Source organism: Ictidomys tridecemlineatus, chromosome 10 (genome assembly GCF_052094955.1).
Source record: "Ictidomys tridecemlineatus isolate mIctTri1 chromosome 10, mIctTri1.hap1, whole genome shotgun sequence".
In the NCBI taxonomy this organism is placed as follows: domain Eukaryota; kingdom Metazoa; phylum Chordata; class Mammalia; order Rodentia; family Sciuridae; genus Ictidomys; species Ictidomys tridecemlineatus.
Genome location: NC_135486.1, coordinates 126,051,120 through 126,077,048, shown reverse-complemented (window position 1 = coordinate 126,077,048; position 25,929 = coordinate 126,051,120). Strand labels below are relative to the sequence as shown.

General features: G+C 61.0%; 1 protein-coding gene across 1 annotated transcript in view; it reads left to right on the top strand.

The window, feature by feature from the left end:
• The first annotated feature begins 121 nt into the window (after window positions 1–121).
• Window positions 122–25,929, top strand: part of Il4r (interleukin 4 receptor) — a 33,439-nt gene continuing 7,631 nt past the window's right edge. The window contains exons 1-5 of the mRNA XM_005323774.5: window positions 122–272; window positions 17,151–17,238; window positions 19,067–19,205; window positions 19,471–19,622; window positions 21,460–21,611. Of these exons, the coding sequence (XP_005323831.2) occupies window positions 17,169–17,238; window positions 19,067–19,205; window positions 19,471–19,622; window positions 21,460–21,611 (513 nt within the window). The 5' untranslated portion in view covers window positions 122–272; window positions 17,151–17,168. The remainder of the gene's footprint in view (window positions 273–17,150; window positions 17,239–19,066; window positions 19,206–19,470; window positions 19,623–21,459; window positions 21,612–25,929) is intronic.

The window sequence follows — 25,929 nt, the reverse complement described above, 5'->3', positions numbered from 1 at the left end:
GCCAGGCGCAGGGCGGGGCTGGGCGGGGCGGCGCTTGCAAATGACCTGGGCGGGGCATGCAAATGAACTGGGCGGGACGGTGCATGCAAATACCCTGGGCGGGGCGGGGCGGGGCGGTGCATGCAAATGACCTGGCGGGGCGGGGCGCAGGAAGCCGGGCGGGCGGGTCCCCAGCCTAGGAAAACCCCGCGCGGCGCGGGCCAGGGCCGGCAGCCCAGTGTCGCCTCTTCCCGCTTGGGCGCCGGAACAGCGAATGGAGCAGGGGCGCACAGGTAGGACCCGGGGACCGTGCGGATCGGAGCGCGGGGCGATCGTCAGGGACGCGCGTCGGGCGCCCGGGAAAGGCTGGGTCCCCGGGCGGAGGGGACCTCGGGGACTGTCCCGACCCCGCGCGGGGAACGCCTGCCCGCTGGGGCCCCGGTGGAACCCCAAGCCTGTTCCTCCCCGCGTGCCTCGGGGGTCCGTCCACTTCGCCTGGCCCGGGGAGGCTGGCCCTGGTGCTCGGGCACCCAGCGAGTCCCGAAAGGCGCAGCCCCCGTCGGGGACTTGGCAATGTCGCGGGCGTGGGGTTAGGGCGGTCTGGGGCCACGCAGCCCTGCGCCCGGGACCGTCGCCCTGCTCTGCGCTCGGGAGGGAGGTCAGCCGGAGGTGGGGAGGGCCGGGAGGACCGCGGAGTCGGGCGCCGGGTCCGGGGATCCGGTGTCGCAGGACCCGGCCACAGCGATCGTCTCCAGGGGACTTGGTTCGGGTTCCGCGCGGAAGGCACAGAGCGAAACCGCGAGCAGGTTTCTGCGGTCGGTGCGATCTGTCATGGTCATTTAACCGACGACGGGGACGCGCAGGCTCCGGGGTCGCCTAACTTGCCCGAGGTGCTGCCCACCACCGAGTCCGGGAGCCCGACCGGACCGGACCCCGGGGCCCCACGGCAGCCACCACGGCGTCCCGGGTCCCCGCCGTGCGCACGAAACCACCGCAGGAGCGGATCCTCCCGGGGAATTTTGTAAAATGGAGATTCCCGGGTCCCTTCCCTGCCTTCGCGTCCGCGGTGCCCGGGAACCGGGCTCTCGCTCCGCCCCCGCGCCGGCTCTTTCTCTTTCAGTGAGGTCGGCGCTTCTCAGAACCAGGCCCGACCCAGGACCCGCGATTTCATGCCGGGATTCAGAGAGTGCCCCAGGCCAGCGCTGACCCTGCCCGGGGACTCCCGTCCCTTCCCCAGGCCTCTGCGAGCTACGCTCTGTGTTTGGCTTCTCCCCCCGCAGGTGGCCTTTTAGGAGCCTGGGCGTTTGCAGGGACATCAGCCCCTTCCTACAGCGCGGAGGGGAAACCCCGGGCTGAGACGCACGTCTGCCCAGGGTGCCCCCAGCAGCCAGGGGCTTCCAGACCGCCACAGCCCACGACGAGGGCACAGGGGCCAGCATGGGGTGGGGGTGGCCTGGCCAGCAGCCCCGAGCTCCTGCCTGGCCCACCGGGCCTGGGCACCGCTGGCTGTGAAGCAGCCCCCCGCCTGTGGATGTGGGGGGGGGGAGTGCCAAGGAGGGCTTCCTGGGCAGAGGGGCCCCAGGCAGGCGGACAAGCTTCCTTCCCCGGGCACTCCTGGGTCTGCTCTGGGAAGCAGGAGGGGCCAGTCCAAAGCAGGGGAAGGTGGGGCCGCCCAGCAGCCCGGTCAGTGCTGTGACCTGTGGCTAGCCATCAGAGTCCCCGCGGATTCCTGGGCCCCGCCCTGCTCCCGGTCTGGAGGGGGCCGTGGGGAGGACCAACCCCCAGAGAGCAGCCCCAGTTCCACAGGCCCAGTTATTGGCAGGTCTGGGGACCCAAGGCCTCCCAGGGTCTGCGCAGTGACTCAGTGGCTGATAGGCCTCAGATAGCAGTCACCATGTCGCAGAAAGTCCAGGCGTGGCCGCAGCTAAGGCAGGCGGCCTCCTGAGTTTGCAGGGGAGAGGACATTAAGTGTCGAAGGAGGGAGAAGAGAGCCGCTTCCCAAGTCACCCTCCCCCCACAGTCCTCACCACCCCCTGGGGGAACGGGGACCTGATGGCTTTGGGACTAGCTGGCCGCCAGCCCCTACTGCATCTGGGACAGAGCTTCCTCACAAGAGTAGGAATGGGGTTTTCATGAGGGTGGGGACGGCTCAGCTTGGCATGCGGGAGGCCCGCTCCATCCCCAGTTCTGCAAAAAAAAAAAAAAGATATTCAAACCTATGCAGTGCGATTCCCGTCACACAGTAGGTCCACAGTGAGTGTTTCTGTCCCACCTGCCCGAAAGTAGAGCTCAGAGGTTAGGAGCCTGGTCCGCAGGTTCTAGGACTGGCTTTGCTACTGACCATGTAGCTTGCTTCTGGGAACACCAGTCTCCACTGGGGACATGGGGACAGACGTGGCTTAGGCCACGGCAGTGAGGATCCCGTGAGTCCCACTGTGGCCAACATACAGAACGGAGCCTGGTACCCGGCCAGCACTGTGTGCTTGTTAAATAGAGGCCTCCCAGGAACCCCAGGGGTGGGGGCTGAGTTGACCCATTTGGCAGTCGAGGACACTGAGGCCCAGGGACGTGTGGGCCTTGCCCAGGTTCCCACATCTGAGAATGACGGAGGATTCACCCCGACCTTCCCTCCCAGCCCCCGATCTTTCCCATTTGGTCGCCAGTTTGCTGGTGCCACCAGGGACTCTGTGGCACGGTGGAGACCTGCCCAGGCACGCTTGGCCAGACTCTGCTGGGCAGGGAAGGGTGGAGGCTGGGGCTTGCTGGGACGCTGCGCAGACTTGACCCAGAGGAGGGGTGAGGTCCTGCGGAGGCTTCGGGCCAGCTGCATCCCTCAGGACTGGCTGGGTTTCCCAGCAGACTGTTCTGGGTCTCTGAGGCAGAAAGAAGGGCACAGGTTCAAAGACAGGGGCCCTAGCTTGCTGCTTCCCAGCTGTGCCGTCCTGAGGAAGTTGCTCAACCTCTCTGAGCCTCCCTTTGTTTGTCATGGGTATTTGGAATGAGAGTGTTCATGGGATAGGGTTTTTATTGGTTGGTTGGTTGGTACTGAGGATTGAACTCAGGGGCACACAACCACCGAGGCACATCCCCAGCCCTATTTTGTATTTTATTTAGAGTCAGGGTCTCCCCGAGTTGCTTAGGACCTCACTTTGGTTGAGGCTGGCTTTGAACTCTCGATCCTCCTGCCTCAGCCTCCGGAGCTGCTGGGATGACAGGTGAGCATCCGGCCATAAAAACTACCTAGTGTTTACAGACACCTTGCCTGTGGAAGGGGCTGGGCGATTGCTCTCTCCCTCTCCTTTTGGGATGGAGTCTCAGCTCCGGCCCGGCACCTGGTTGCCTCATGCATTTCTTCTCCGAGGGTTTGCTGAGCACCTGGATGTGCCGGGTGCTGGTGGCAGGGCGTCAGACCAGGCCCTTGCTGCCCTGCAGGTCAGACGGGCATTAAGCAAAAAAAGTAGATGTATACGGATCCGCGACCTTAATCTGTCCTTCCGGAGCCCGGGAGCTCGGAAAATTGAGTTTGTCGTCACTCATTTGGAAGCAAATCGTGTCCTGGACCAACCGCGCGGCTCTGCAGGCCTCGGCCTCCCCCCTGGCGCGACACCCGTGTCTTGGTGCTCACGGGAAGGGTGCAGGGTGCTGCTGCCGAGCCCCAGGCTCTTGTGCATCCTGAGCTTCTGATCCTGGGTTCCCCATGAGGGTCGGGGACCCCATGATCCTGGGCCAGGGACCGAGGTCAAGCTGGGCACAGGTGGCATCGGGGAGAACCTCTGGGAGGAGGTGGCATTTGAGAGACAAGAGACGAGGCCTGGGGAAGAGGGTGCCCCGGGAGGGACCCCAGGAGGGCCAGGGACCCCACTTCTGGCCGGCGTGGCCCCCCGGGCTGCGGGCACAGCTGCGCCTGAGGTGCCAGTTCCCGCCTTTCCAGGAAGCGTGGAGGAAGCCTGAGGTTTCAGGTTCGGCTCAGACTGACTCATCCTCCCCCTGGGCCCCCGCGGGCCTCCCAACCTTCTCTGGGCCGCTTCAGAGATCCAGAGCCATGGCCTCCCGCCCGGGCCGCCTCCCGCTGGGCCACATCTGCACAGGGAGGAAGTGGGTGCTGGCAGGGGCCGGGAAGCCTGGCCAGGGCTTGGGGGGCGGGCCTGGGGCTCGGTCTAAGAGCCTGCAGCCTGCAGCCGGCACAGCCCGAGGACACAGTGACAATAGCCAGCTCTCACGTGTCCCCGGTGGCAGCCGCAGCAGGCTGGGGGCTCATGCAGGGACTGGGGACACCGTAGAGAGATACCCAGGAGCCAGGCCCCTCGTGGGGTTGACAGTCTCGTGGGGAAGGTGACACCCAGGAGGGAGCTGCGACCGGAAGTCCCAAGACACGTGGCTCTGTGGACAGAGGGGGAACCAGGCAGCGGCGGGAACGGCACGTGCAAAGGTCCTGAGGTGGAAGGGGCTTGGTGGGTTTGTTCCAGACCCAGAAGTGGGTGGGGTTGGGTGGAAGTGAGTGCGCAGGAGAGGGGTAGGTGAGTGGCTGTCGCGGTTGCTGGCCGGACCTGGAAATCCGTGGCACTGGGCCCCCCAATAGTTTTACAGGTGGTCATTGAGCTGAGCAACACCCCAAGTTTGAAAGCAGAGGGCAGAGGGCGCCGAGGAGAGCCGAGTTGGGCTCCAGGTCAGGGACCAGGAGGGAGGAGTCTGGGGGTGAGCAGGGAATGGCCCCCGGTTCCCGAGGGTGGCCCCGGTGGACACTCACTGGCTGCCACAGTCACAGGGGGAGTCTGGTTCAGAGACGGGGCCGCTGATCCAGAAGCCCCCACCTCCCACCCCGGCCCCCACCTCCCACCCTGGCCTCCTCCTCCCACCCCGGCCTCCTCCCGCCAGCCCGGGGAGCAGCCCTGACCAGTTTCTTGGTTGGAAATAAGGGGGTGCCTCATCTGATTTAGAGAACTTGGGGAGCCCTGAGGTTTTCCTGGGGTAGCCAGGGAAGGGCTCTGTCTCCTGGAAAGAGGAAGTGAAACCGGCCGGGGAGAGGTGCCCATCCTGCCGGGCCTCCCCTCCCTCCCGCAGAGGCCGGCCTCCAGAGGCCGTGGACTCCACAGCCGAGCAGCTGGGGAGCATCTTTCCTGAGATTGAGCCAAATGAGCTCTGGGGAGCTTCCAGTTTCTGGCTCTGTCTAGTTCTTGCCCCTTAGGGGTAGTGACTCCCTCTTCCCCCCCAGCCCGGGATTGCTCTCTCTCTCAGAACACACACCCGCGGCTCGTGCAGAACTACGCTTCCTCTAAGTCTTCCTCTAATTAGCAGGGTCTCACCGAGTTGCTTAGGGCCTCGATTTGAACTCGCAATCCTCCTGAGGAGATGATCATAGTCTGGCTTGGGACATAATTCAATTCAGCCGTAGCCTCTTCCAAAGCCTTCCCAGTCAAACAAGAGGAGACTGTGACCTCCTTGGAGCTAGAGCATATATCTTTGTTGATGTAGTCATGCTTTGCAGCAGCTATGTCCCACTTGGGCTCATCAGCTGAAACCTCCATCTTTTTCTTCTACATGAGTGTCTGCCCATCAGAGTTCCTTCTTTGCTGAGATTCCTTGTTAGAGGCTAACCATTGCTTTCAGGGTTTCTTCTTTTCCAGTTAACTCCATTTCAGGCCGAATGGCTATGATTTTGACTTGAAATGCTGCTTTGGCTTCCTTCGATAACGCTGGTCCCACCGCCCTCCACCATCCAAATAGTTTATAATGTCCCTTTCGATTTCCTTTTGAAGAGTTATTGAAAGTGTCATGGGCTTTTAAAATATTTGGGGTTGTTTTCTAAGTCATTTTGTTGATCTTGAAATTGGGTCATGATGATCGTTGAGATCAAGATACGTGACTTCCCTCCCGACGACGGAGAATTGGCTGAGGTCTCTGTAGGGTTTTCGGGTCATTTTTTTTCTGCATGTTCCTCTTGTACTTTTAAAGGATGCATTTTTCTGTGGTGTGTAAAGTTCTAGAACCGCATCCATGAGCTCAGGGGCGCTAATCGCGTTGTTCTGTCTCTGGGTTCCTCTGTGTCTTTCTGCACTGGAGGCTCTGAACCCAGCTCCTCGGGCTTCTGCTGATTTTCCGCTTTCATTTTGGAGCGGCGCTGCGGGCACAGAGCCCTGGGGTAGAGCAAGCTGCGTGACTCTCACACCTCCTTGGAGAACTGCTCCACTACAAACCTCCATGTTCACCCTTTTCTGCCTCAATGTCTTGAATTCCATCTTTTTTCTTTTTGGGGGGGGCAGGTTAGGTTTCTGGGGATTGAACTCAGGGGCCCTCGACCTCTGAGCCCCATCCCCAGCCCTATTTTGCATTTTATTAGAGACAGGGTCTCACGGAGTTGCTTAGGGCCTCGCTATGGCTGAGGCTGGCTTTGAACTCGCGATCCTCCTGCCTCAGCCTCCCAAGCTGCTAGTATCACAGGGGTACGCCACCGCGCCCGGCTGAATCCCATTGTATTTAATATCAGTATTACTCCTCTCTGTGTTATTTTTCTTTTTTCAAATTTTCTAACAGACATGACACTTTTTATGCCTTTATTTTGTTCATTTTCATGTGGTGCCGAGGATCAAACCCGGGGCCTCGCACGTGCCGGTCGAGTCCTGCCGCTGAGCCCCTGCCCAGCCCCTTTGTGTTATCTTGATTTGCATTTTTCTTGTTTAATTTCTCAGTTCTTTACTTTCTTTGGTTCAGCCCTAAAGTGGTAGGAATTTGCTTTGCCCCCAGTCTGCCCAGATTGGCTTTCTTTGTGGTCCTGGACTTTGAACCCAGGGGTGCTGACCCCCTGAGCCCCCTCCCCAGCCCTTTTTAATTTTTTTTCATTTGAGACAGGGGCTCGCTGAGCGGCTCAGGGCCTCACTAAGTCGCTGAGGCTGGCCCTGAACTAGTGACCTTCCTGCCCCAGCCTCCCACGTGCACAGCCCGGGGCATCAGATGAGTTTTATAGAAACAAGGCGAGCATTTTAGTCTCTGTGCGTGACCATAATCTGCAGCAGAGGTTGTAACCTGACCTGCCTTTCTCTCCAGGTTTTCCTGAAAATCAATATGGTAGGCGGGGCTGGGGGTGGGGCTCGGTGATAGGGCACTGGCCTCCTTGGACCTGGAGTACAGGCCTTTGTTGATGCAACCCGCATTCCTACCTGGTGGCCACCGTATCTCACTCGGGCTCCTGTTGGGCTTTATCAGCTAAAAAGGTCACGGGTTCAATCCGGGTTTGATCCCCGCGCAGCCAAATGAAATAAAAACACACAGAAGCATGAAAAGGAGGACGAAAGGCATTGGGAACAGCCGTGTGCAGACCGGCCACAGGTGCAGAAGGTCATGGGTGAGCGCGTCACCAGGACGCGGGTGGCCTTGGCTTGGCCACCGGAGGTGGGTGCCTCTGCCCCTCACAGGAGGCGCGAGCGAGACCCAGCCCTGCCCTGGGGAGGGAGCGGGTGGGCGGCAGAGCCCCGGGCACAGAGGAAGGCTGGCCTCTGGGGACCGCCAGGCGGGGACAGGAAGGGGCAGGGTTTGTGAGGAGGGCTCCCCAGTGGGGAGGGGGCCGTGGGGCTTTGTAGCCACACGGGGGCCACACGGGGGCCACACGGTGGGACTTCGGGGCCATCGAGATGACTCATGTAAACGGGCGCCGCGGGGCACCCTGTCGTCCCAGCTCGGGAGGCTGAGGCAGGAGGATCGCGAGTTCAAAGCCAGCCTCCGCCAAAGCGAGGCCCTCAGCCACTCCGGGAGACCCTGTCTCCAAGTAAAATGCAAAACAGGGCTGGGGAGGGGCTCGGGGGTCCAGGGACCCTGAGCTCAATCCCCAGGACCCAAAAATGAAATGAAATAAAATAAAATGAAATGAAATAGAAGGGCAGCACCCGTAAGCAGGCGGAGTCCAGCTGCTTTCCAAAACCCAGAGACAGGCAGCCCCGGGCCTGTGCCCAGGAGGAGAGTGGGCGCCGGGCCTCAGGGTCAGGGCAGGTCTGCGGCCCGCCCACTGCCCACTGCCCACTGCCCACTGCCCAGTCTCCATCAGGCTCCTCCTGGGCCATGAGTTCCCTGGGGCGGGGGTGGGGGGGGCGACCTGCATGGAGCTGCCCCGGGAGGCCACCCCTGCTGCTGGGGACAGGGGAGAGCGGGTAGGAGGCCCGTCAGGGAGGCCTGGGGACCCCGATGTCATGCAGAGGCTGAAAGGACTCGAGGTCCCCAGGTCCTTGCTGACTGCCCCACTCCCTGGACCGCAGGCCCCGCGGCTTCCTTCCTGCGGAGCTGTTTTTCTTTGAGTTTTTTTGATTTTTTTTTTCTTAAGAGACTGTGTGGCCCAGGTTGTCCCGGAACTCCTGGGCTCACGCCATCCTCCTGCCTCAGCCTCCCGCCTCAGCCTCCAGCCTCAGCCTCCCACCTCGGCCTCCTGAGTGGCTGAGACTGCAAGCAATGTCTCTTTCAGGCTTTCCAAAAATATTTTTATTTATTTATGTATGTATTTTGGGTACTGGGGATCTAACCCAGGGGAGGCTGACCCCTGAGCTACATCCTTTAAATTTTTTTTTTTTAATTTGTGACCGGGCCTCACCAAGTTGCTGAGGCTGGCCTCGAACCTACAATCCTCCTACCTCAGCCTCCCAGGCTTCTGGGATTACAGCGTGTGCCATGGCGCCAGCCTCTGCCCGGCTCTTTGCCTTTCTCTTGCAACCTGTGTGTGCAGAGCACAGAGCGGGTAAAAGCCGGGGCATTTGTATGAATCAGTAGCTTCCTGGCCCCTGCAAAGGTCCCCTGCTGCCACCTCTGGCCACACCCCTCCCCCAGGTCACCCGCCTGACTTCTAACCCCAGGAAAGCTCTCGCTCCTGTTAAGCTGCGTATATATGGAGCCGCGTGCTCTTTTGAGCCTGGCCTGCTTCCCAGGAAGACACTTGTGTCCCTGAGACCCGTCAGCCTGTGCTGTGAGGACGAACGTCAACTCCATCAACGCTGTCCAAGGCCTCCCCCACCACGCCATGGTCTCTTTGCCTCCTTGCGATCACCCAGTGAAGCAAATGGTCCTGTTCCCCTCACCCAGATGAGGAGACCGAGGCTCTGAGTGGACCCCAGCTTGTAGGATCTCTCAGCCAATCAGAGTGGAGCATGCACCTAGTCCCCGGGGCGTGCTTCTGGGTCGTGGATGCTCTGGGGTCCCTGCCCACGTGGAGGCCTTCCGTGTGTCTGTGTGTCCCCTCCCTGGCTAGGAGCACTGCGGGTGAGATAACAGGAAGAACCCAGAGACAGCACCTCCCCCTCGCCAGACGGCAGGCAAACAGGGAACTCTAATCTGTGGCCACACGTCCCTGGCTCCCGGCTGGCCAGGGGCAAAGTCCTGCTCATGCTGACACAGACGCTCTCCGGGCGAGGGCTGGGCCAGCAGTGACAGAGCTCCGGTCCTGACGGACAGTTTCCTGCTTCATCACCGCAGGCAATTTGTGACCCCGCTGAACCTCAGTCTCTTCTTCTGTGCCCGGGGAATGTGGGCCCCATCTTCCACACTGGGCTTACTCAGAGGGGCAAACAGAGGCGGGTAGTAGAGGGCCGAGTCTGTGAATGCGTCCTGGGTGCTGGGCACAGTACCGAGGACTCCTGAATTAGAAAGTCTCGGTTCGAATCCCAGCCCCGCTATTTACGGGCTGTGCATCCTTAGGCAGGTTCCTGGACCTCTCTGGGCCTCCATTTCCCATCTTCACAATGAGGATGCTGTCAACCCACCTGCTGCGCTCCTCTGGTCAGGGTCCGGTGGTGAAGTGAGGGTCCAGGGCCCTGAGCTCCTGAGCTGGTGACAGAAGCTGTTGCTCTGGGGGGGGGGAGGGACCCGTGCTGCGGGGCTCAGGGCACGGCCGCTAGTGGCCAGTGGGACCCGGGACACACAGGGGCACTGGGGGCTTGTCCACCAGGAGCCGGCGGTCACTTGGCCACTGGGCCATCAGCTCCTGGCGCCAGCCTCCTGGTCCCTGCCCTGGGCTGTGGGGGACGCCCGGGAGATGCCACCCGGTGCCTGGAGGGCAGCCCAGCCCCGTGCCTGCGGCAGGGGACTCCCGGCCAGAATTGGGCAGTGTTTATGCTGCTGCGAGGCGGAAAATTCCAGCCCTGGGGACAGCGGCCAGGGGGGAGGCGGCCAGGGGGGGACAGCGCAGGGGAGGCGCCCCACTGCGCCAGGAGCCGGGGACGGCGGGGTCCCTGAGGTGGTGGCGATTTGAGCGTAAGTAGGGGACGCGGTGCCCAGCAGGCCGCGGTGAGCCGGGCACAGGGAGCGGGGGCAGGAGTGGCCCTGGGCGGCCTGGGCACCGCTCCTCAGCGCTCGCTCAGGGTGGGGCTTGACGGCCAGGACCCCAGGGGTCACCCGGGGCTTCCCCAGGCCACAGGAAGAGCCCCGCGCTTCAGGGTGACCGTCTGCACCCGGGCCCTGTCCTGTGAAGGAGGCCCCTGGTCTCCAGCCCTCCCTGTCCCTGTCCCTGTCCCTGTGCACTTGGCCTTCGCTCATGACCCCAGATCCCGCCTCCAGGCCCCCAGGACGTCCTGCGCCTGCCCCCGGCCGCCCCACCCTCCCCAGCCAGGCCACCAGCCCCCCGTCCCTCCCGCTTCCCTGCCCAGGGCCCCGCAGACTCTGTCACCGTGGGGGGGGGTCCTAAGACCCTGGGAGAGACTGACCCTCCAGGACCAGGCGGTCCCCCTCCCAGGGCCCTACCCCCAGAGTCACCGGATCCTCGTCCTGGCTCCTACCACCCCCCACTGCAAGCTGCCAGCCGTCCCCCGGGGGCCACCCTCGTCCCCCGCGTCCCCGGCCACCTCCACCCCTGGCCTTTCGTGCACCCCGCCCAGGGACCTTGAAAACCTTGTTCTGTGTCCCCCTCAAAGTGCACCAGGGGCCTCCGTCTGCCTGTGACAAGAAAGGGACGGACCACTGAGTGGTGGCACTGCTGTCACCCGCACACAGTAGGCGTTCAGAAAACTCCTGCCACAGGAGCAGAGGGCAGGGGTGGGGGCCTGCGAGGGGACGCAGGTGCCCAGGGAGGGGCTGACCGCTGTCCGCTGGGCTGTGGCCGTCCCCCCTCCGCCAGCCGGGCCAGGCGGGTGGAGCTGAGGGCGCGGGCGCCTGGCGGGCTCAGCACCGGGGAGGGGGCTGCCAACGTGGTGGCCGTTTCTGGGAACTGGTCAGGCGCTGCCCCGGGTCAGTGTGTCCTTGGCCTCTGGCCAGCCCGGCCCAGCTGTCCTGCAGGCCGAGGGACTCCAGGCCAGCCCCAGAGGGAGGCCCAGGGGCCAGCGCTCCGAGGCCACCCACAGTCCACGGCCCGTTCCCTCTGCAAAGTGCTACCCGCCACGCTGGCCGCTTCCTGTCCAGGACCCGCCCGTCCCGGGGACAGGCTTTCCAGCCAAGGGGGGCGAGGACCAGGGGCCCGGACGCTGTGACCCCCCCAAGGCTCGCGGTTCACCTCCCAGTGATGCTTTTGTAGAGTGAGTGGCGGGGCGTCCACTGACCTGGCTGCTTCCTAATTCCATGACCTTGGCCTTGTCCCTTGCCCTCTCTGGGCCTCACTTTTTCCATCTGATCAGAGCATCATCCAGGGGCCCCTGCAGGCTCCTGGACTCCGGAGCCACGCTGCCTGGGTTCCTCCTGCTGTGTGACCACGAGAAGGTGTTCTGACCTCTCTGGGCCTGCGACGGCTCATCTGTAAATGGGGTGTTAATGGCGCCCATCTCACAGGACGGTAAGAACCAAGTGACGAATGCACTGTGCGCTCTCAGAACCCAGAAGCAGCGCCACATACTGCAGTTATTACGGGCAAGAGCCTGGTGGGTGGTCTTGGTGTAGAAACAGATGACGGAGTGTCGCTGCTGAGTTTTCACCACCCGCTCACTCACTGATGGGTGCTGACGGAGCACGTGGTCTGTAGGTGTCATGCACGGCTGTCGATACTGGGGACAAAGCAATGACCGGGGGAGACATTTCTGCCCTCTCACATTCTCATAGAGACCAAAAACATATGCCTAGACCAATACGTAATGTCTGACTCGCTATCCTTTACGCTCTCAATTTCACCACCGAGCAGCATCTTGAGGGTGGCTATTTCACCTCTTCTAGCATCGACTTCTTTCGTGAACCATTTATGACCTTGGCCTGTTTTTCTTAGAGGGCGTTTGTCTTGTTGATTTGTAAGGTCTCTTTATATATGAAGGCTCTCACACATGGTGCATGGCTACCTTTTCCTGATCTTTTCCTTGCCGCGTTGTCCTGATACAGTAGACGGAACCCAGGGCCTCACCCAGGCCCGGCGAATGCTCCACCCCTGAGCTCCACCCCCAGCCCCTTTTCCCTTCTTTTGATGTAGGGAAGTTGAAAACGTTCTCTGCCACCAGATCTGTCGATCTTCGCCATCCACATCCTGAAATCAGATCGACACTCACACGCTTAACCTCACGAATGTGATCAGAGATGGCGATAAGCAGTGACAGAAATCAACAAAGTGGGGTGACAGACTTCAGGAGAAAGCCCCGGCCGGGCAGATGGGGCTGGGGTCAGGGAAGGCTGACTTGGCAGGAGGCAGGGGTTTTGGGGGCTCGGTCTTCCGGGGAGGAGGGAGCTGGGCTGTCAGGGCTCCAAGGGCCCCTGGAGGCTTGGGGGGGCAGGGAGGGAGGATAAAAAGGAAACTTAGAGGGTGGCAGGGGCTGGGAGAGGCCAAAAATATATGCCCAGACAAATGCGTAATGTCTGACTAGCTGCCTTTTACACCCTGAGCTTCACAGACGAGCAGGTGGCTATTTCACATCTCCCGGCATCAATGTTTCCATGAACCATTTATGTCCTTTGCCTATTTTTCTGAAAGGAGTGTTTGTCTTGTTGATTTGTAAGATCTCTTTATATACGAAGGCTCTTACCTATGGTGCATGGCTGAAAAATGACTCTGGCCACAGCGTGGAGACGGGGGTGGCACGGGTCTGCAGAGACTGCTAACTGCCCTTCCCCGGAGACCTCGCTCAGCCCCAGGACGGGTTTTGAAAAAATCATGTCACTCTCCTGCCAGAAGACCCTCATGGCTGTCACTGCCCAGCGGAGGGGACCTTGACTCGGAGTCCACACTTGGGCTTTGGGGGATCCCCGAACCCCTGAACAGAGAGCAGTATTAACTGTGTGCGCCTGCTAGGGAGAGGGCTCATATGGCATCCGAGACGCACATTGAGGGTGTGGGGTTCCCGGCAGAGAGAGAGGTGGAGGAGCCTGAGTGCCGGGTTCGAATCCTCACCCGGTCACACTTGGGCTGCCTCGGGCAGGTCACTTCACCTTTCTGTCTCATCAGGAAAAGGAGAAAGTGGCGGTACCTGCTTTCTACGGCTGTTTCCAACGGAGACAAGTTAATATGCGTAAAACGACTAGAAGAAAACTTGGTGTGTGGTAAATACTGTGTGTTAGGTGAATGACGGGGCTGAAGGACGTAGGTAAAGACTTTCTGGGGTGTCACGGCCTCTCGGGGCTGGTTGTGATCACAGCCGTCGTCATTTGCAAGGCACACACAGTTGGACACTCTTACCTCCTTTGTGCTGGATCTTAGACCTCTATTCATATGACCTCAGGTGACTTTTTTTTTTCTTAAACTGCTGCAGCACCATTAAAATGAAACCCCTCACAGCTTTTCTGCTGCTTTCCGGTTCTGGTTTATCCAGCTCATTTCACATCATCTTCTGAGGTCCAGCCTGCAGTTCTGGGAGAAGCTGCAGGAACTCTTGTACCGCCATGCACCTCGGGCTCAGAAGCGGACGGACTTGGGTTCTGATGCTAGCCCTGCCCTCCGGCCAGCTGTGGGAGCCATCCGGCAAGGCACTTGACCTCTCTGACCTCAGTTTCTTTATCCAGAAAGTGGGGACAGCCGCCCTCTGGCGGGTTCTTGGACCAGCTCCACGCAGGCACGCTGCCCAAGCCCTGGGCCAAGCGTCTGCACGGGCTGGACGAGCCGGGGGTGTTTGCACAGAGACTTGGCTGAGCCTGAGGAAGCTGCGGGCCAGCCCCGCTCCACCCTGACCCCATCGGACCTCCCTGCCCAGGAGGACCGCGGCCCAGGAGGGAGACCCCGCCCACCAGGAATCCCTGAACTTGTCTGGCCACAGGCCTGACCCTGACCCCGGGCAGTCATTTATCCTAATTCCCTGAATCCTCTGCCCCTCTGTCCTCTGTTCCCTGCGAGGCAGAGCGAGCGAGACCTCTTCTGGCACCGCATCGGGCCACGGCTCCCCTGAACGCAGCCACCCCTAAAACGCAGCCCGTGTGTGCGCTCCCGTGGGCTTGAGTGTCTGGGTGTGTCCTTGGCAGTGGATCAAAGGTGGCCACCCCGATGGCCACTGGGTTTCCATCCGCCTTGAGGGGGCCACTTGACGACCCGGCCCTCTCTGGCAGACTTCACGGTGCTGGTCCTGCTGTGTGACCGCAAACTGCATCCCAACTTCTCTGTTTTCCTGTCATCCAGAATGAGGGCTGGCTAAGGGGACGCCTCTGCGTCTTCTGCCGCAGGATGCAGTGAGCGTGGGTGAACCTGTGAGCATGAAAGTCACCGGGGCCGCGTGGAGGACACGGGCATCGGGGACCCGGCGGCCCACACCTGCTCACACCCCTTTCCTTGATCCTCAGTGTGACTTTAAGCAAGGAGGGCAAATGGGGGTTTGGGGAAGATGTCCCGCCTCCTCCCACCCCGGGGCTGACCCCACATCCTATCCAACGTGAATGTGTTCTGGAAACAGTTACAGAGCCAGGCACAGTGGGACAGACAGGTCTGTAGTCCCAGCGGCTCCGGAGGCTGAGGCAGGAGGATTGCAAGTTTGAGGCCAGCCTCAGCAGTTTAGCAAGACCCTGTTCAAATAAATAAATAAACAAACAAACAAACCAGGGACGTGGCTCACTGGTGGAGCCTCCCTGGGTTCAACCCCTGGCACCCAAAGGTAAAAACGAGAAGTTCCAGGCGCAGCGTGTGTGTCAGGCCCCGCGCCCAGCTGCCCTGGCTCTGGGGATGACAGACGGGCAGACAGAGGGCTCCCGGGGTTCCTTGTCCCACACATGAGGGGGGCCACTCTGACCGCGGGCTGAGCGGCGCCTGCGGGTCTCCGTGACGTCCGTCCTGCCGTCCTTCGCCTCCGCCGTCCACCCTGGCTCTCGGGGTCTGCGGGGGGCAGCGGACCTTCGCCTCCTCTCTCTGGCTGTCCCTGGCCCAGGGCTGCAGTCCCTCCCTGTCCTCCACTGGGCCCACCTTGGCCCGTCCCGCCTGATTCCTGGTCTGGGTGGCAGGTCCCCATGGCCCCTCAAGGCCCATCTGGCACTTTCCCTAAGGAGCTCCGAGTCCCCTCTGTGCAGAACACCCTGGTCACCCTGGAGGCTGGCCCAGGTCCCCCGGAGGCAGAGCGCGTGTCTGAGGAGTAGCAGTGTCGCGCCTCTGTTCCCGTCTGTCACTGTGGCCGAGGGCTCGCCTGGGACGGGTTTTTAAAGACATTTCCGTATAACGGTTTGTCCCGTGACGCCAGCAGGGCCTGGGACAGCTCAGAGGCCACCAGGAGGAACCTAGCCACCTAGGCCTGTGGGGTTCACACGGTGAAGTCCTCAGGATGTGGCCCACCGTCAAACGCCATGGACTGTACTTAGGAGGCGCCCGGGGGCCTGAGTGACCATCCACTGCAATGAATGACCCTGGCTGGGGCTGGAGAGTTATCGGGGACGGTTCAGCCAGGCGTCCGCAACCCAGCAGCTCCGGAGGCTGAGACAGGAGGATGGCCAGGTCAAGGCCAGCCTCAGCCAGTTAGCGAGGCCCTAAGCCGCTCAGCGAGACCCCGACTCTGAACGAGGGATCCTAAAAGGGCTGGGGATGGCTCGGTGGTGGGGCAGCCCTGGGTTCCATCCCGGGGACAACCACTCCTGAGGGAGGTGCGTGTGTCACTGTGTCCTTCAGATGTGGGGGCTGGGGGCTCCGAGAGGACAGGAAGGGGAGGGACAGCAGGAGGCAGGTTGGGTGGGGGGAGGCGCCCCGAGTGTGGCGGGCGCAGTTCATTCCTGGAGCTGGGAGGGCCCATGGCCAGGTGGGAGGGCTGGGGGCCCGCTCGGTGGCCTCTCCTGAGGGTCGGAGTCGCGGGGCGCTTCCCGCAGGGGTTAGGGGCCTGGAGGGGCAGGAAGCCGTCCCCGAGGCCCCGATGCTGTGCATCTTGGGGGTCGTCGGGGGCCATCCTGGGTGGCAGGAGAAGAAGCCCGAGGGTCCCCAAGACCTCAAGATGCAGGTCCCCAACTCGAGCTGCCAACCTGGAGACCCCGACACAGAGACCCAGGTGGGGAGGGGACACTGGGCCTGGGGGTCACGGCTGGCGGGGCGCGTCACATTTACAAGGAGTCAGAGTTGACGTCTGGCTCCTGGGTTCCGCCTCGGGGCCGTGGTCTGAATGTGTCCCCAAGTCTGGGTGTCGGAACTGCATCCCCAGGGACATAGACCAAGGAGGCCCGTGGGAAGTGACCCGGTGTCTCATAAGAGAGGTGAGGGCCTCAGGAGGAGCTTCCTGCTCCTCTGCCACAGGGGACAGTCACGGGGACAGCCACCGGGACAGCCACAGGGGACAGAGAGGGGAGACCGTCGCCTGCCCCCACAGGGCCTGGCCTGGTCTTGGACTCTCTACTGTCCCGACCTGGACACCACACCCCTCTTCACAGACCGCCCGGCCGGGGCGCTGTTGTCCAGCAGCAGGGACGCGCTCAGGTGGCTGAGGACACTTCTCCAGCCTGCGCCTTGTCCCCGTCACCGCAAAAGGGCTCCACACATTTCCACGCATGGGACACCCGCCACACCCCAGTGAGACGGGGTCTCCTGGAGAGTACTTGGCAGATGAGGGAGATCAGGCCCTGAAACACAGGTGGCCTAAGGGTGACAGCCAGTAAGTGACACAGCTGGTGTTGAAGTCATCGTGCGTGTGTGGGGACGGCTCTGCCAGGGTGCCCCATGAAGAAACTCCCCCAGGGACAGGGGACCAGGGGCTGAGCCTCTGCCCTGTCAATCTGGGTGGCATCTGGTGTCTAGAGAGTGCAGTGAACTTGGGGACCTTGGGACAGAGGCACAAGTGCCCAGGGCTGGGAAGCTGTGTGGGGCGAGCGAGCCAGAACCCAGTCAGCACTCACCCCCTTTCTCTCCGCAGGCGCCCTGGCATCTCCCCATGGGGTGGCTTTGCTCCCACCCCCTGTCCCCTGTGAGCTGCTTGATCCTGGTGTGGGTGACAGTCGCTGGTAAGTCACCATCTCACTACTGTCCACTTATTGACTCTTGTGCCAAGGTCCTGGGGCACATCAGCGAACAGAACAGAGATCCCCTTATGTGGCAGGGGGAGGGGACAGCCAGTGACAAATGGTCCTGAGTGCAGTCACTTTCACCGATAGTGATTCATGTGGAAGTTCACGGTTGTCCTGGAAGGGCAAGGAGATAGCTCAAGGTTGACGCTCAAGGTCATCAGAGGTGGAAAAGGAGAACGTGGAACAGTCGGGCGCCGGGCGGCGGGTGAGGTGGGGAATGAGGTGGGAGTTGGGGTGGGGGCCGGATAGTGGTGCCTGGGGGAGACGCAGCAGAGGCCCCAGTGGAAAGCCCCCTGGCTCGGGACGGGGGAGGACCCGAGGGGGACCACTGTGTGGGGGCAGGAGCAGGAGGAGCGGGGCCTGGGGGCAGTGTGGCGGGTCTGAGCAGAGGGGCAGGAGGGGTGAGGCCAGGGAGGGTCCTGGCTGCCACGGGAAAGGACAGGAGGGGCCAGGACGGAGGTCAGGAGGCACAGGGTTTCTGGGTCCACCTGGCAAGTAGATCTGGGGACAGACTAGAATGGGGGCACAGGAGAGAGGGGGTCCAGGATGTCTGGGAAAGCTCCCACCCAAGCCCCAGGGGAGGGCGTGTGCTTCTGGGATGCAGAAGGAGGCCGGCGGGGCAGGGCTTGATATGGGGCGGGGCTTGATATGGGGCGGGGCTTGAAGATGGGCGTGGGTTGGAATAGAGGGGAGGGGCTTAGGGAGGGTGTGGCTTGGGATAGAGGGCCGGGATTGGTATGGAGGGGCGGGGCTTAGGTGGGGAGTGTGGAGTGGCTTGGGATAAAGGGTGGGGTTTGGGGTAGAGGGGCGGGGCTTGGTGGTGGGGCGGGGCTTGTTGTTGGTGGGCGGGGCTTGGGGCTGGGCGGGGCCGGAGTTGGGCCCACGCTGAGCTTGAGATAGTTCTTGGGCGCCCAAGCCTCTCACGGCCCCCCCCACCAATGTCGCAAGCCCTGTCCGCTGGACAAGAGCACATCGCTGTGGACCGGGAGGGGACGGTGCTGAGCCTGAAGCTCAAGGCCGGAGCCAGGTGGCCCAGAGCTCTGGGACGACTTAGCGGACCCCGTGCACCCAGCCCGATGCGGCCCTCCAGCCTCTGCCCTCCCTTCCCTTTCTTCTCTCCTGTGGCCGAACCTACTAGAAGCCAGAGGACAAGGGACCTGGGCGAGGGCGACCATGGGGGTCAGGCAGCCTCCTGAGCACAGAGCAGGCAGGGGGGATGGGAATTGAAGGGGACAGTGATGGGCAGATGGATAGTGGCCCCTGCCTGTCCCGGGTCCCTGGAGCAGGAGCCTGTGGGGCAGACCGGCTCGCACTCGTTTCTTTTTTCTTTCTTTTCTTTTTGTTTTGTTTTGGTGTCGGGGACTGAACCCTGGTGCTGACCCACTGAGCTACACCCCTGGCCCTTTTTTGCGGAGTGACCGGGTTGGCCGAGTTGCTCAGGGCCTCACTAAGTTTGCTGAGGCTGGCCTTGAACTCGCCGCCTCCTGAGCTGCTGGGATGGCAGGCGTGCACCCCCGCGCCCAGACTTTTTTTCCCCTTTCATTCGACCAAGGGTGAGTGGTTGGGTTCCCACCGGGTACAAAGGCATGGGGTTCCTTCTCCTCCACGGGCCCCACACCTACCTGGAAGCCCCAGTGCCCTGGTCCTGGCCCCGCTCTAAGGACTTGACACTCGGCTTCGCTGGCTTTGGGCTGCTTCCCTCCTTCTGGGGGTGCGTGCCCGCGGCTGTTGGGCTCCGGGCGTCTCAGGCATTGTGTCCCCACAGGGAGCATGAGGGTCCTGCATGAACCCACCTGCTTCTCGGATTACATCAGCGTCTCCACCTGCGAGTGGCAGCTGGACGGTCCCCTCAATTGCAGCGCGGAGCTCCACCTGTCCTACTGGCTGGATTTCGAATTCTCCGAGTAAGCCCTGGCGGGGCTGGGGCTGGGGCTGGGGCTGGGGGCCGAGGAGGTGCCCAGAGGGCTCTCCTTGGTGGGGGACGGAGGGCTGGAGGCAGCACGGAAGGCCACTCTGGTCCCCTGCTCCCACCGCACCCTGGCTGCTCGAGAGCCCCCGGACCCAGTCCTCGAGTCAGGGTGGGGGGAAGCTGGAGGAGCACCTGTTTCCTTGACGTCCCGGGGACATCTGCGGGTCCCAGCCAGCCTCACTCAGCACCTGCGTCTGCAGGAACCGCACGTGCATCCCCGAGAACAGCGCAGGCGCAACGTGCGTGTGCACCATGCCCATGGACGACCTGGTCAAAGCCGACACCTACCAGCTGGTCCTGTGGGCCGGGAGGCAGCGGGTGTGGCACGGCCTCTTCAAGCCCAGCGACCACGGTGAGGGGCCGGGAGGGGAAGGCGCTGGTGTCCTGCCGCTGGCGGGCTCCAGGGCAGAAGGTGACCCAAGAGGTTCCTGTGTCCCTCCAACCCTGGTGGGGTTCCTGTCCCTTCCTGGACCTCAGTCCTGCTGTCTTGGAAATGGGGCTGGGCTCAGTGACAAGCCAGTCCCGTGGGGCTCAGCTATGCCACCCCTGGCATGTAAGGGCCCAGGAAGGTGTGTTGACACCAGGCCCAGCCACCGAGCACATGCCTGCTGCAGATCACAAAAGGAGCTGGGAACAGCGCTTCCCCTCTCTGTAGAGTGTTCATGGAAAGCCGATCTTACCCCGGTCCCCAGAGTCCCCAGAGTCCCCGAAGCAATTCTTCCAGGAGTTTGTTCCTGTGTTGTTTAAAGAGGATTTTAAAGCAGGAATTTATTGCTGTGTGACCTGAGGCAAGTCACAATACCTCTCTGAGTCTCAGTTTCCAAAAAAGATTTATTATCCCCTTTTGATAATAAATTAGATTGTCCTATTGCAATAGGACAGAAAGAAGGTGAGCGGCCCTCCTTAAATCACACAGCTTCTCAGCAGAAGAGAGAGTACTGAAGGCCAGGTCTCTCAAAAGACATGATCTTTTTCCATCAATGAGTCTTGTTTTTTTTTTTTTTTTTTTAATTGATCAATTTAAAAGCTTTTGTTTTTGTTCTTTGGGTTTTTAAATCGTACCCTTTATTTTTACGGAACATTATAATTATGCACAATAGTGGCTTTCATGGTCCATCTGTGCTTCCTGAAGTCCTGCTCGTGGGTGGTGGCCCCCAGGTTATTGGGATTACCTCCGGCAGGAACGAAAGAAAGCCATCGCACCTCAGTGAGGCACACGACCCGTGTAGACAGCAGCACCGTTCCCCACAGTGCAACAGCCCAGGTGTCCCTCACCTGTCCCCGGGTGAAGGGATAGAGACAACCTGGTCTGTATCCACAGTGGGGTTTTTATCAGCCCTTAATAAAAACGAAATCGCGGAATCTGTGGGAAAATAGGTGGAATTTGAGAACTTTGAGGGAAAGAAGCCAAACTCCAAGGGTCGACTGTGTCCTCAAGAGTGGAAAATGAAAAAGAAAGATGGGGGCTCTGGTGGCCACGGGAGGGAGATCAGCAGAGGGCAGGAGAGACACGGGGAGAAGGGAGGGAATGGGGAGGTGCGGGGCAACGGTGTGGGCCGGGGTAGACTGTCAGATTGCGTTCATGTAGGAATATATGGCAAGGAACCTCGCCATTAGGTACTGCGCCGATAATGCACCCACAAAAATATGAAAAAGAAAAAAATGCAAAATAAATATAAATTTTTTTTTTAAAAAAAGAAAGACACTGAGGCTGAGGCTCCCAGGTGGAGCACTTACCTCGCAGGCACGAGGCCCGGTTCCCCCTGGTGGTCGCCAGAATCGTGATGAGCAGGTGCAGATGGGATCGTTGGTCTCCAGGCCTATCTGTACCCGCGACCTCATGGATGGGACCACCCAAGAGTAACAGGCGACTCAGGATGGAGCCACCTACTCAGTAAATAATAGTACAGATGTGGCCACGCCGTGCAGGGTCAAAGTGGCAGAGCCATCTGGGTCTGCCCCGTCGGTAGAAAGGTCCTTAATAGCTACTGAAGTGCCACGTGGCGTTTTAGCAGCGTGGTCGCTGCTCTTCCGATGACCCTTCTCCGTCTGGCTTTGGGTCTGTGTGGCACCTGCCAATCAGCGAGCAGAGGAGCAGCCGCCGGAAGCTCCCATTGGCTGGCGGCCGGGTGGGGGCGGGGCCTCGCATCCCCGGACACGCCCCTCACGCAGGTCCCGCTTCTCTGCAGTGAAACCCAGGGCGCCCGAGAACCTCACGGTTCACACCAGCGACCACGACACGAAGCTGCTGACGTGGAGCAATCCGTACCCTCCAGGGAGCACCCTGTACAAGGAGCTCACCTACCTGGTCAACATTTCGAATGAAATCGACCCTGCGGAGGTGAGTGAGCTCGCCATGGGCTGCTAGCGACCTCTTGGGAACCCCGAGGGCTGACAGAGACCCGGGCTCTGGAGCTTGGGAGCTGGGGACGGGGCCTGGAACTGGACCCCAATCCCAGGACCTAGAGACCCAGCTAGCTCTGCCCTGTTCTCCCTGGTCCCTCACCCGCAAGGGGCAGAAAAGGGGCCTTATTGTGGCTCTCTGCCCCTCAGCTGTCACAGAAGGGCCACATCTGTGTCTCCCAGTAGCAGAGGGAGGCAGGAGATGGCAGGTGGTCATCGCCACACTCTTCAGTAACCGAGTCCCTGAGCGAGATGGTCACTCATGACCTGGGCTCATGTCAGGCAGAGGAACAAGTCTCCCTGGGGCGGCTTTGGTCATTAGCTTCCCTTTTAACGAAAGGAGGAGGCTGCAGGCTTAGACTCTGTCCCCAGAAGTCCAGACAGCCAGATCAGTGTCCTTGCTGGGCCCTCACGTGCTTCTCATCGTGAGTGGTCCTGGCCGCCAGCCCAGCGGTGGAGAGCCGTTCCTGTTAAAACCCACGCATCGAGCTGGGCTATAGCTCGGTTGGTAGGGTGCTTGCCTCCAATGCACCAGGTGGTGGGTTCCATCCCCAGCTCCGCAAAACCAAAACAAAACGGAAAAGAGGGCTGGGGATGAAGTTCAGGGGCAGAGCACTTGTGTGGCTGGTGCAGGACCTTGGATTGGATCCCCAGCACTGTAAGATAAAATCTGAGGACCCCAGGTCAGCTCCCGTCACTGGCTCCTGCCTCTGGCCAAGTCAGGGTGGTAGCTGGGGACTGATTCTGTGTCTTGGGTCTGGACACTTGGCACTGGGCCAGGATGTGGGGGAGGAGCAGGAGGGGGCAGCTGGGCCACACAGCAGAGGCTCGGAGAGCAGGGGATGTGCCGATGCTCAGAAGGGACAGGTTGGGTCTGGTCAGTAAAGTGTCCTTCCATGTCTAGACCTGTGCAAGGTTTACTGAGAGTCCAGGGAATGGGCTAGGTGGGCTGCCGGGCAGGGAGGGAAGTTTGACCTCTGGAGGACAAAGAAATGCTACCTATTGACTTATTTCTAGGGCCACCTTCAGGCACAGCTAGATCCAGGACCCTTCTTTATTCTGTGTTGACCTCGCCTTTAGGCAGGCTCTTCCACTGTGGAGTGCCCCAAGGCCTCTAGCCAGAAGCCATGGTGGGAAAAGTGCTTCTGGACTGTCCCCCTCCAGGAGTCCCGGGAAGATCTCAGGGATGATGTTCGCTGGTCTGGCTTGCATCTTGTGTCAGGCTCTGAACCAATCACTGTGCGTGAGAGGAGGGAGGTGCTCTGATTGGCCAGGGCAGAGACAGAAAGATGAAATCCAGCTTCTGCTGTTGGCGGGGCAGACTCTACAGAGCCGCTCCATCCCCCATCCTCTTCCCAAGGACAGAGCCGCACCTAAAGATTTGAGTTGCTGGCTGGAGCTGGTCACGTGCTCCCCTCCAACTAACCCCAGGCCATGGCTTGGGGTCAACCCTGGAGCTGGGGACAGTTTATCTTCCTGGATCGATTGCTGGGTGTCTAAACCCAGTGGCACAGATTCTGGGCAGGGGTCCAGCTGTGTCTGCCGCCCTGCGGCTCCGGCCAGGTGGGATGAAGTCGGAGACGCTAGAACTTTGCCGTGGCCTTTGCAGGATGGAGTTAGTCCACCATCCCGGAGGATCCAGCCCAGGCTGTGTCCGGGGAGGGAATGGGGCCTGGGCACTGAGGGACGCGCAGGAGTGTCCCAGAGAGAGGGAAAGACGCTTAGCCAGGTGGAGGGGACTGCAGGAGAGATTCGGAGCCGTGAAAACTCATGGCATCTGTGGGATGAGCCCCGGGGGGCTGCAGGGTCTGGGGTCAGGGGTTTGCAGGGAGCAAGCAGATTAGGCCACCCGTCTGTTTGCAGCTATGAAAACAATGGTCCACGGACTCTGTGTCCCCGAGCGGCAGGTGGCACATGTTATGCTGTGAACGCCCATCGGTGGGCAGGTACGGCCTTCCCCCCTTGCCTGGCCCCGTCCCCCCACCCCCTGGACACGGCAGAGCAAGGACGTGACCCCCAGAGCCCATGGTCTTTGTCCTGCCCCGGATGTTTCTGACCTTTTTATTCAAAAACAAACCAACCACAAGCAGTTCTTTGGAAGCCCTGGCATCTGTTTGGTTTCTTGGTAAAACACTTCTCAGTGCCCTGCTCCTCTCCAGGCTGTGGGACTCCTTTGGTGACATAACCTGGCGGTGGCTTTTTGCTCACTCCAGAAACAGGAAGAAAGGGGAGAGCATCCTCCCCCGCCCCCTCCTCTCCCCCCCCAGCTCTGCCCCCCGCCCTGCCCCCCAGCCCTGCCCCCCAGCTCTGCCCCCCAGCCCTGCCCCCCAGCTCTGCACCCCAGCCCTGCCCCCCAGCTCTGCCCCCCAGCCCTGCCCCCCAGGTCTGCGCCCCAGCCCTGCCCCCCAGCTCTGCACCCCAGCCCTGCCCCCCAGCTCTGCACCCCAGCCCTGCCCCCCAGGTCTGCGCCCCAGCCCTGCCCCCCAGCTCTGCACCCCAGCCCTGCCCCCTAGCCCTGCCCCCCAGCCCTGCCCCCCAGCCCTGCCCCCCAGGTCTGCACCCCAGCCCTGCCCCCCAGCTCTGCCCCCAGCCCTGCCCCCCAGCTCTGCCCCCCCAGCTCTCCCCCCCAGCTCTGCTCCCCAGCTCTGCCCCCCCAGCTCTCCCCCCCAACTCTGCTCCCCAGCCCTGCCCCCCAGGTCTGCCCCCCAGGTCTGCGCCCCAGCCCTGCCCCCCAGGTCTGCCCCTCAGGTCTGCCCCCAGCCTCTCCAGCAGCCCTGAGCCCGGCTTGTTGTGAAATCCCACCGTGGCTCACCCTGCGTCCCGGGGTCTCCCCAAACTCACACACAGGCTGAGCCTCCAGGACCTGGGACCTGAGCGGGGAGAGGGCGCGTGGGTCTGGGTCCCGCAGGGAAGCAAGTTTCGGGCAGAGGGTCCGGACAGCCCCCTTCCTTCAGAATGGATCGTGAACACACTTTAATTTTGCTCCCCACGTCTGAAGCTTTTTAGGGGGACAGGGCTAAAAGTAATATTTACATCAAGTGAAAACTCACCTGGCACAAAAAAACATGGATTGGAAATATGGGTCTCGCCCACCCCAGCCTCTGGGCCACTGTCGTCTGGCCAGGGAGGGGAGGGGACTGACTGCAGGACGGGGCCAACAGGTGGAGAGTCTTTCTGGAAAGGATTTACGCCCGCCCAGATGGAGGCTGCACGTTCACTCTTGGGTTCCATATGCTGCGGTACCGCGTCCCTATCAAGGTAGCGGGGCTCAGGCACGAGCTCCCACGTGTTCAATTCTGCAAATGTTTTAATGAAATTGACACAGGTGCCTTAGACGAGGCTGGCGATCACCGGGCGTGGTGGCTCACGCCTGCAGTCCCAGCCACTCGGAGGCTAAGGCAGGAGGATTGCAAGTTCAAGGCCAGCCTCAGTAACACAGCAAGACCCTGTCCCCAAATCAAAAAACAGAAAGGGCTGGAGATGTGGCTCCGTGGTAGAGCACCCCTGGGTTCAATGCCCAGTAGCAAAAGCAAATGAATAAAAAGATCTAGAACTTTAGATCCTCCTTCTGTAATTTTGCATGCCTGTGGAATACATATGTCTGTTTTTTCAAATGCTTCAATTGTTCACCTGTTATTGGGGGAAAGTGCTTCTCAAAAGGTCAGAACTCTAAAAAGGTGATATTTGTCTCAAGTTTGTTTGGGGTTTTGGTTTTCTGGGTGGTGCAGGGGATTGAACCCCGGGCCTCAGGTGTGCTAGGCAAGTGCTCTGCCTCGGAGCTACCCCCAGCCCCTGGGTTTAGGTTTTCCTACGTGCCCCACATCTGGGATGATGGCTAATGGCTTAGGAGGTCCGTTTTTGTGGGGCAGGAGCTGGGCACGGCTCAGCTGGGTTCTCTGCTTTCGGGCATTGGCTGTGGTTTCAGCCGAGGCTCGACTGGGGAAGGACAGCTCCCAAGCTCCTGCGACATGGGTGGCATCCAGCTCCTTGCCGGCTGTGGGCCAGAGAGGCTTGGTGTTGTTTGGAGGAGCCCTGAGCCTCTGCCCTTGTGGCCTTTCCAAAGCCATCGAGCTGGAGAGAGTTCCTAGAGCTGGATGTTACTGTCACACACGGGCAGCCACATCCTGTCCCCTTCTCGGGATTCATGTCACAGGTGCTGTGCAAGACAATGACTTCCTGGTCCCCAGGGGCATCTTGAACCTGGCTTTTTCTTTTGTTAGAAAAGAAAAGGTGCCTGGCTCACTCTGCAGAGGTCT